This window comes from Carassius gibelio, chromosome B5 (assembly GCF_023724105.1).
Source record: "Carassius gibelio isolate Cgi1373 ecotype wild population from Czech Republic chromosome B5, carGib1.2-hapl.c, whole genome shotgun sequence".
In the NCBI taxonomy this organism is placed as follows: Eukaryota; Metazoa; Chordata; class Actinopteri; order Cypriniformes; family Cyprinidae; genus Carassius; species Carassius gibelio.
Window position 1 is genome coordinate 27,222,700 of NC_068400.1, and position 11,080 is coordinate 27,233,779.

The 11,080-nt window shown below is 37.3% G+C and overlaps 1 protein-coding gene across 2 annotated transcripts in view; it reads right to left on the reverse strand.

Annotated features, from left to right (window-relative positions):
- LOC127957782 (ras GTPase-activating protein 1-like) overlaps positions 1–10,361 on the reverse strand; it is a 42,759-nt gene extending 32,398 nt beyond the window's left edge. For both annotated transcript variants that reach the window (XM_052556453.1, XM_052556452.1), the window contains exon 1: positions 9,360–10,361. In XM_052556453.1, coding sequence (XP_052412413.1) covers positions 9,360–9,730 — 371 coding nt within the window. In that variant the 5' untranslated portion in view covers positions 9,731–10,361. The remainder of the gene's footprint in view (positions 1–9,359) is intronic.
- Positions 10,362–11,080: the final 719 nt, after the last annotated feature.

Sequence of the window (11,080 nt, forward strand, 5' to 3'; positions counted from 1 at the left end):
AAAAGTGAAATAATCCAAGCTGGTTATCACTCCATTGAGGGAACGATTTAACTAAGAGATGCTGGAGAATGAAGAATCTGCCTTTGATGTCCTTCCTCTGTGAAGGCATCGCTCAAATAATTCAAAGTATGAAATGGCTCAGCAAAAGAGAGCAGGCAGGGTGGGAAGGGAGGGGACAAATGGGATGCGAGATGCTAAAAGCAGTGGGAGGATACAAAGTCACCACCCTTGTGTTGTTCACTATGTGTGTTAATAATGGTAGAGTTTTTAGTCTTGGATAAACTTTTTGGCATCCCACCCTCTTCAAAACAGCAAACTCAAAACTGCAAACTCTGCAGGTCAGAACATCGGTGGCCCGCTGGTTTGCTCAACAACTAACTAGTATATGAATTGCCTGGACTAGCTATGCATTTTTTCCAGAAGTTTCCACACTGGAAAAAAAAAGGTGGAGATGTGCAGAGTTTGGGAGCAGCTGCCAAACAGCTTTGTTTTTCTTCACACATGATGGAGTGTCACAGCTTGTTAGAGTCAGCACACGGGACTGTCCTCCAGCACACAGATGGATGACTAAAGAGCCCATCTTCAGCTAGCAGTTACTGTGCGGCAGGAGCCAAAATGGGGTCAAGCAAGAGATGGATAATACATCCTCAAGACCGGTACGCTGATCTACAAATCTGCTGCTAGTTGAAAAAAGGTTTGTGTCTTTTTCAAATAAACCAAAGTCACTGCTAAGTGAAAGATTTTAAACTTGAGACTGTTCCTAAAGTTCCTAAATGTCCTACAAATTTAAATCTATTTATCATCAGCTTTCTAGTGTAAGTGACTACATTTAAATCGGAAAACTTTACACTGTGATTTTAAATCTTATAAACTCTTATTTTAAACAATAGCTCTGCTCCAAAATCTAATAAGATGAAGTAAACAGTTTGAGGAAAACATTCCAGGAGTTTTCTCCATATTGTGAATTTCAATGGGACCCAACGGGTTGAAGGTCCAAATTGCAGTTTTAATGCAGCTACAAAAGACCCTTATTCCTCAGCTTGGGATCATGTAGAGCCCTTTGAAGCTGCATTGAAACTGCAATTTGGACCTTCAACCCATTGGTCCCACTGGAGTCCACTATATTATGGAGAAAAATCCAGGAATGTTCTCCTCAAAAACCTCAATTTCTTTTCGACTGAAGAACGAATGATATGAACATCTTGGATGCGATGGGGTTGAGTAAATTATCATGTTTTTTTTGGAAGTGAAGGCACCACCACCACAAATATCCTTTGCAGAAATGACAATAATAGACTGTTTTGAGTTCTGGGCTGTATTGAGTTCAATCAATCCAAGTGAATCATGCAGGAGAATTGTTGGTTATAATTAAAATTGGGAGTATTTCTTGTTAATTAAAAACTAAAATGTGTTTATGCTAGTGCACGATTAATTGCATGCGACTGTCATGCGCGTCTCGTTAGTAAAGCCGGTTCTGTGATTAGCAGTAAATGTCCTTCACCTGCTTTCAAATGGAGCGGCACTTAATAGACAGAGCCGTTGTTCGCTGACAAGCTACGCAATATCGCGTTCATAATCACAGGTGAAATCGCATGCGATTAATCATGCCCTAGTTTATGCTATTAAATTGTACAAACTAGCTTTAAAGTATTGCTTTGTTCATTTTGCATTGCTATCACTGATATAAATAGTTTCTGTTGCTAGTTTGACAGAGTATTAAGCATAATTATCCTTGTGTGCCAAAAAAAATATATATATATTATAATTCTGATTATTCAGTTGTTGTTTTTTTTTTGTCTTTAAACAATCCATAAAAGAGCTGCGCCTTTGCAGCATTAGACCTTTTACAGTATAATGGGGAAAAACATCATATCAGCTTGGCCTACAATGACCTATGATCTTCTCAACAGAAATTAATAGATGTCGATAAACAGCCAGGGAATTATCTGAAATGTGCAAAGCTTGAATAAATCCTGGTGTTCATAGGTTTGAAACATGCAACAAGGAGGTGGTTAATAGTAAATGCAGATGACTTACTTAGACCAATTTAGAAATGGTTAAAAACAATCCTTGTCAAATAAAACTGCTGCTTCAACTAAACACATAAGGTCATGAATGCAGTCAAAAACAATGAATTAGAGAAGTTGTTCAAAAAAAAAAAAAAAAGAGGAAAGAAGACTTTTCTACCACATAAGCCTCTTGACTGTGTGAAGAACATATTTCACCACAGCGACCAGCAGTTTCTGCAATTGGCTGTGCTACTTGGCATTCCAAAGTCCCTGTTATTTCTTAAAAAGAAGGCAATTAACAAGGATGGATGCTCAATTAGCCCCTGACAGAGAGTGAGTTTGCTGAACAATTGCAGACACAATGTGCACCACTGTTGATCTCCAAATCAAACTCTCTCTCTTTCCAGCTCTTAAAGGAAAACAGTTTATGACTCCAAATCCATTCTAATCTTCGTGGAAACAAAATCAACTGGCTCTCTCTCCACAGTGCTGTTTGTTTGCGTTCAAGGCCCGGTGCTACAAAGAAGAAATGCCCCGCCCTTCACATGCTCTCTTTGTTAAAAAGTAGAAAGCATCTGTGAAATATTTATTTCACTGCTGGCATCATTGTTTATGAATGAAGTGCACAGCAGAGAGGCGTGAACGATTGTGGCACTAACTTTAGTCACACATTCTGACACGCGGGACCGCATCCAACCTGGAGAATGTGTACCACACTGCACTGCCATTCAACCTACTTCTCTGAGAAAACACTGAAACAACTGCCTCCGTTTAAAAGAAAACTGAAAGTGGATCTGGAAATGATGAAATCAAGAGAGTATGTAGCTATACTCGTTATACAGGTTATGCATTGCCTACACAAGAAGCAGAGTCTTTTTTGACATCCTGGTGTCAAAATATACACCAAAAATAAAACAAGCTTGCAAGTTGTTAATGTCACCTACATCGCATGGGACACTCATGTGCTTCCTCTTCACTGCAAAGGTGTTGCATATTTTAGATGTGCACTGAGCTATAAGCCGACACAGGCTTCTATTATGTCGCAGCCTAGGCCATTTTGAGCAGATAAAGGCTGAAATGTGCATTACACTTCATCCAGTGTTAATTTTGACAGCAAATTCGGATTTAGTCTTAGTCTTAGTCTTTTGAATAACACACCATTTAGTTTTAGTCACATTTAGTCATCTGAAATGTTTTAGTCTTAGTCTAGTTTTAGTCGACTAAATATCATAAGAGTTTTAGTCTTAGTCTAGTCTTAAGTCTTTTAGTCTTAGTCTAGTTTTTTTTTTTAGTAGAACAAAGTCAACTTAGTTGACTTGACTAAATGTTTCCATCAGTCTGTTATGGAATGGTATTTATAAAATAAACATAAGGCCTGCTCTCAATGAAAAATATACATGCTCTCTGAAAAAGATATGCATTCGTCCTGAATGATATGCAATGCATATGACATTCTTTCAAGATGAAGTACAGTATTATTGAAATAGACAACCACCTATATTATATTTGTATTGTATGTTCATTCTATTTCTTTATTTGTGATATTTACACAAAGTTTACATTTTTTAAGTTTGTTTTTGTTCATTTAAAATAGCACTGCATAGTCTTCACTGTAAAATAAAATACACAATCAAACCAAAATGTATTCAGACACCTTCAACGTTTCTTACAATATCACAGTTTATCTGCTGTAGTTTAGAATTGGTAATAAAATATGACAATAACTCAGGGTTAAACTGTGTCAGAACAACAAATTCATCTTGATAATTTCTGATGCAATGCTTAATTTGGTTCAGTCTGTGGTGTGAAAAGGTTGTATTAGCAATTAAAGAAAGAAACACTTAAGCAAAACATGCTCAGGTCCCTAATCATTTTTATTTTTTTTTTATTTTTTAGTCACTAGTAAAACAATATAATCTATTCTATCTGATTTTTGGATTGACTTTGGATAAATTCTTGTTAAAACTACAAAGTAATTTAATCAAGAGCAGTGAGTGATTTACTTTCATTTTCATACATTAAAGACACTGACAGCAGAGCTAGTAAATTAGGCGCGGTCACTTTAAGAGACAAATGCATCCATTATAAAGATACACATCCGATTTCTTTCCAACTCCTTACTTTCACTGAAGACACAACTACAGACCTTTTCGAACACACTTTCCAAGACGGGTATTTCGACATATTTAGTATGTATTTGTTGTCGGTACAAAAGCAAGAAGACTTTGAGACGCGTCTCTGCTTGCTCCCTGAACACCAGAACACCGCGCTGCTGAATTGAGCTCTTTCACTTTTCGCTCTTTTTCTTATGTTTATTTAAAATGCGATTTGTATTTGTTCGTTCAGGTGCAGGAGGACGCAAACGTCCTGAAGGAGAACTCGGTTCAGTGTTGCGCGAGTAACCAGCTGCTCAGTTCAACTTTCCCGAAGCGCGGGGCTGAAGCCAACTTGATGTGTTGAATGCTTGGAGCACGTTATAAAACGTATTCTTACACATTTCTGTTTTAATAAATGCTCATATTAAACATAGCATTACACATAAGTAGGTACAAAAATAATCAGTGATACATTTACGACCCCATAAAAATTTGGGTCTCAATGGCATTTCAAAAGGTCGCAGTGTAGTTCCCTGTGTAAACAACTTAACTGTTATGAAAACGTCCTCGAAACTGTGCGAATTTCTGCAAACTCATCTTTGTTCTCTTTTCTGTGTAACTGCTGCTGCGTTTGTTTAGCTGTGGCGCTTGCATTTGCCGCGGCTTTTTATAATGGCTCGGCTGCTTCTGCATAGATCAACCTACCCTCAAAGATTCGCTCTGATTGGATCTCTTCTCCATTCGTCCCGCCCATATATTTTCGTCTCATTTTTATTCGTTGACTAAAGTGTCAGTTATATTTCGTCACGTTTTTCGTCATCATATCTGACTTTTTATTTAGTTTTTATTTAGTTTTCGTCCGTGAAAAAGGTTAGTTGACGAATATTTTTCGTCATAGTCTTCGTCAACGAAATTAACACTGACTTCATCGTGGTGCAAATTCAGCAGCCGTTAAGTGCATAAAATAATATAAGCTTATGGAGCATCAGAATCGGTGCATCAGAAAGGAACATTGCCGAGCCTTATAGGCAGTCGAGTCTGTCACAGTAAATCATCTGGAAGCTCTGGGGAAACTTTCGTAATAATTGGGTCACCAGTCTACGGCAAGTGTATCTCAAGAGCTAACAACTGTATACAGTAGAGCGGCAGTGCACAATTTACATGTCAAACTTATAAAATCACTGTACAATGTCTTGTATGATCTTTGTTTTTTTTTTCCACTTTTGAACTGTGCAGCACTAAAGAAAAAGAAAAACATCTGAAAAAGCCATGTTTGATATTGAAAGACAAAATAAATCGCCCCCAGGCTTTCTGTGACAACTCTGAGCACTTTCAAAGAAACCACTGACAGCCAACAGGAAATGATATCTGAATTATCATTGCAAAATTCCTTGAATCACAATTATTGCTTTAAAGTTGGAGTAAGAGCTGCTGTCAAATCATAGGCAGGTCTCTTATTAAAGGTATCATGCTTTGCTTTGATCAATGAAACAATGTCCTGGGTTTTTCCTGCATAGAGAATTATGAGGCGGCCACTGTCCTGACATTTTATCCTAACCTACAGATTTTCCTACCAGGGTTTAGTGCGTATGCGCACATTAATATTGCGTCCTCAGTCTAAACAACTATATTTAATGTATCTGCATTACTATAAGGGTAGGTTTAGACTTTAATAAAAACAAAAAAAAATCTATTGTTGGTTTCCTGTAGCTGTATACCTTTTAGCTACAACCGCGAATAGAGGCCTAACACATAATAACCGTATTTGCATTACTGTAAGGGTAGGTTTAGAGTTGAGGTAGATATAGATGTTAACAAACCGTAACTTTACAGTAGCATTTTTCGTTGTCGAATTGTTCTACCCACTGCTTTAGTGGGAGGTAGGAAAATCTGACAGGGTAGGACAAATCGACAGAACACCGCCTCTGCAAAGTTTTGTGCCGCCTCTGGTTGTCCACAAAACTCAGAGAGGCCTTCATGTGCAAGCGTCACTGAATTGCTTCCATTAGAGCTTTTAGTTTATATTTGGAAATATACAGATATTTTTATACAAGTTTACTTTATTTCTTTACACAGAATCATAATTTCTATTAGTTTTTCCACTGATTTACGCGATCTGATGAGCATTAACTCATATTAGGTGATCAGATCTCTTTATGAATGAATGACGTGCGGTTCCGTTTACAACACACACACCAAAGTGCACGCAACACTCGCGGTGATTTCAGCATCTGTCTTCTCACTAAATGAGGTTATAAATATACAAACAACATCTCCAGAACTGCTCTGAGAGTCACTTCATGAGTATTTTATGATTTAATTAGAGTTAAACTAGCGTCATATGATTTACACACAGAAGGTATTCAGGGCAACCCGTCAAAATAAAAGTCTGGTTTCCCTTGAATACATTGCAGCAGAAATACATGACTTTTGTTCAGCAGAATGTACATACTACTACTACTACAATTATTAAAACTTTATTTTTTTTTAAGGAATGATCACACAACATTTTTATGTTTTAATTTTAATATTGAATCCCCTTTGTTTGTCAAATAAAAAAAAAAAATAATGTTTCAATAATTTAAAGATAAGTTCATGTTTTACGCCTTCATTTGAACACCCGATACACAATACAGAATTTCTGAGGAAAAATAAAACATTTAATAAGGCTATTTTAAGATTAAATGTGAAGAAATTAAGTTGTTTTTATGCGTACCAATAAAACATATGGTGAAAGAAATGAAAATATTTCATTGTGCCCTAAACATGTAATTTTTATCAAACTTTTAATAAACTGATGTGACATTGTATACGTTCCATGATTTTAATTAATTAGACATTCTTTTTGTTATTAAAATGTAATTTTATGATTAAAAAGGATTCTAGAAAAATTAGAACAGAATTTGGGAAAAAAATAAAACATTTCATAGGGCCCTATATTTAACACACAATTACAATAGTATATGGTTTGTATGTTATTTTAATGAGATTTGTGGTGTTTTCTTAACAATAAAGAAAGATTTCATGAGAAATGCCAAGCTGGTAGCTTAGTATAAAAAATATAAATAAGTTATTACACACACTCAAAGCTGAATTGAAATGAGATTTGAGTAAAAACTTACTATTCATTTTCTAAAAAGTCTTAGCTTGGTGCTAATGTTAGCTCTAATGCACCTGTTAGCCTGCTGCGATTGCATTTCATGATGTATCAGAAGAATTCACCCAAGGTCGTAAGAAATGTAATGTGGATCCGGAGACCATAGGGAGAGGAAAAAGATTTTCAGTTTCATGAAATGTTTAACAACCTAATGTTATGCTCACCTAAACAAAAGGGCCCCTTTTAGCTGGTATGTTTCATTTAATTTCGTGTTCAACAGGTTTTTGTAAAATGTAACTTTAGAATTGCCATTTTTTTCAATTATTTAATTATAATAGCACCTAAAATATGTTGCGTGTAAAAAACGTGTTTATTTCAGTCAGTTAAAGGGTGGGAACATTGTGTGCACATGATCACGACTATAACACCTCAACCTCATTTCGAGCCAGGAAAAACCCTGACGTTTTTTTTAATTGTTTTATTTACTGTAAAATATTTAAAACTGATGATAGCGTACATGTGTTATTTTTGTTGTTGTTGTTGTTTATTTGCTTTTTAGAAAAGATACTTTATTGCCGTCTTATGCCTTTTATTTAGATAGGACAGTAGGTCGACAGGAAGCGAAGTGGGTGAGAGAGAGTGGGCTGGGAGCTGGAAAGGTCTGCGAGCCGGGACTCAAACTCAGGACACCTGAAGAACAACATGTCAGCATGCTGCCCACGAGGCCATTGCCGCTAGTGTTTGTATTTTTGAGGAGCTGAAACAATGGTGCGCAATTTAAAATTAATGGAAAACTAAAAACGCTACTTAGCACTGGCTAAGTGTAAGATACTGTACAATATACAGTAAAATAGAAGTTACAATTTAACATTTTAAGTATTTTTTTTAAATTATGTTTTACTGAAAAATATCGAAACTCTGATATCAATGTATTTTTGATTAACTTAGTATAGAATTGAGCTGAAACAACTGATCGCAATATAAAACTCCAGGCCTGATTATCAACCTACTCTTGAGCAACCGAAGATATGAGAGTCACAATAAATTACACACTATCATTTAGCTTATCGTGAGATAGACTGTCACCACCCTGACATTCTTCATTAGATTTAGCCACTGATCTCATCAGAAAAATATGATAATGGATGACACAGAAAGCAGTCAAATCATTTATCAGTAACTGCGGTTTCACAAAGTGTGCAGAAGAAAGGTCTAGATACACCAAAGACATTTAAAACACCATATTACTGCAATGCATATGACAATATTATAATTCATAAACTAAAAACAGATGCAGTGGCAGGATACAGTGGAGAATAAAATGACAAGACTATGCATCTCAAGTGGTAAAGTTATATTGCTAACTCATAACTAAATGGCAAAAAATCAGAAGACATAACCTCGAATTCTGCAATATGAGGAAGTAAAATATATCATATGAATGTCACAAAGGTGACTTGCCAAGAGTGTCTGTTAAATTTAAATATATGCATACAAACAGTTACATTTGCTACTTATAAATGCTTGCCAGTGGTCTGTATCAAAACCTAGCTTAGTTTACTGTCAAATAATGTAAGGGAAACGTAATCTTTTTTAATTTTTTCATAGTAAAAAAAAAAAATTATGCACTGCTGTTGCACAAAAATATTTACAATATTTGTGACAAGAAAGTTAGTTCTAAAACGCTGATTTGCTAACTGAATTATATAGTTATCAGTTATATACTGGATTGATTCAGGCCTCATTAAATGCTAAATTAAAGCTTGTACTAGAATCATGTTAATGGTGTTTTGTCTTTGAGATAGTAAAAGTGCATTTATATAAATATTAGCTACATTATTTAGACTATCAATAGCTAATATATAACCACACATACGCGTACAGAGTTGTCATCTCTTCCTTTTAATGCTTGTAACTTAACCCTGAATTTCACCTCACTGTTTTTCCACGCTAAATTTCTAGTGACAACTTCTGCCAGTTAACAACAAAAACAACAACAAAAGGTAATCAACCATATGGAAGTAGATAGCTGACTACTTTTTGACAGAACCATTAAGATGATCACAACAGGTCTGCAACCATCCCATGTCACAAGTCCTTTCCCATCATGAATTACTAAAAACATAAAAGACACATGTGTGCAAGACGAATCCTTACTGGTTGGAGGGCGGCGCTGAAAGGGGGAAAACAACCTCCTCTTCCTCATATTCTGGCCCATCCTGTTGATCGCTTTCATCCACGCTCCCCTGCGCCCCGATTCCAGGCGGCGGAGGGAGCGCCGTTAAAGGTGGCAGGACCGTGGGCCCGTCGGTGGGTGACATCCGGCTGCTGCCCGGTCCGTCCGAGGAGGGCGACTCGCAGCCAGCAGCGGCGGCTCTCCCCGTGAAATCCTCTCCTCCATTGCCGGGGTAGATCATCATGTCAGGATCCGCCAGCCGTGCTCGCGGGGGTTTGTTGTAGAGAGGAAAGTGGGTCGAGTCGGGGCCTCTGCTGCCGTCCGATCCCCTGTCCTCGCCCCTCACCTCCATACAGAAATCAAGAAGACAGCCTGAGCTTCTTCTCCGAGTCTGTTACAGCTTCTTCTGCTTCCAGTCTTTTAAAGAGACGGGACAAAGTTTCCTGGAGAAGAGCACAGACTCACACACACACACACACACACAGCTCAGCTCAGCGGCTAACACATGAGTTTAAGTCTTCATTGTTTCCTGAGTTTCACAAAGAGAAGAAGGACTTTTCTGAAATAGTGCAGGGTAAATGTCCGAGTTGAGGAGAGGACGGTGTATCGAGGCCCTGGTTCGGTTTGGTGTCAGTTGTGGGCTTTTATTGTCAGTCTCTCGGGGTTGTTATTTTGTTTGCAAGTGAGTTCAGAAAACGCGCCGATCTGCTACTTTGGACGCTTCGCAGGTGTTCGCGGACGTCCGACGCGATTCTCCTCACTAGATTCCGCTCAAAGAGTGCGTTAAAGTGTTTTCTTCAGTCGTAAATGGTCTTTTCTTCTCGAGATTGCTGGACTGGTGGAACATTTACCACAGCTGCTCCCAGTCCCACTCCTCTCCCTGCGCGTCCCCGCTCATGCGCAGACCAGGCCAGCAGATCACCGAACCGACCCATTCACATCCGTGAGCTCGACAATCGACGCAGCGCAGTCTAAAGAGAAGGAAGAAAGTACTTCTTTCCTTATATTCAAAACACACCGACTCACATTTGATACCGCTGCATAATGATTCATGTAGCCTAAACTAATAGCTTGGTCTTTCAATCTAAGCTAATACAGACTATACAGTCTCTGCTCTATACTAGGTGAGATTGTGAAAACTAGTTTTTTTTTTTTAAATCACGCAGCTGAGTCATGGTTTCTACACTATATAGCTGTGTGTGCTTTTTAAGTCACTGTAAATATTCATATGACCTTTTTGGTCCCTGACTGTCATACACAAATTATTTATGTTCTTACATCAACAGACATGTTTAGTATGATTGTTACCTTAGCATCTTCACTGACAAATAAAGAGAGAAAAACCCTTGACCAACGAGGAAAGAAATACAATTTAGCATCTATTTTGATATTATTTTATTATTTTATTTTTTATCTAAGCATGAATCAAATAAAGTTTTATATGCAAATTTGTATCTAAGCAGTCTTCTAGCCAACTGGAGAATAGGAGGACATTCTGCTTATTGACAAATTAATGTCAACCCCCGGACAGTGACAACATTTATTTTTCATTTAATTTTTAAGTGTCAGTAGACCTCCTTAACTGAGCTGGTGTTTAGGTATACCTTAAAAGTTGAGACCATGTTTCATAGTTGTGCTTGAGAGGAGGCAGATACATGCTTTATGTAAGTAATCAGACAATAATCTGATGTAGCCATGGGAA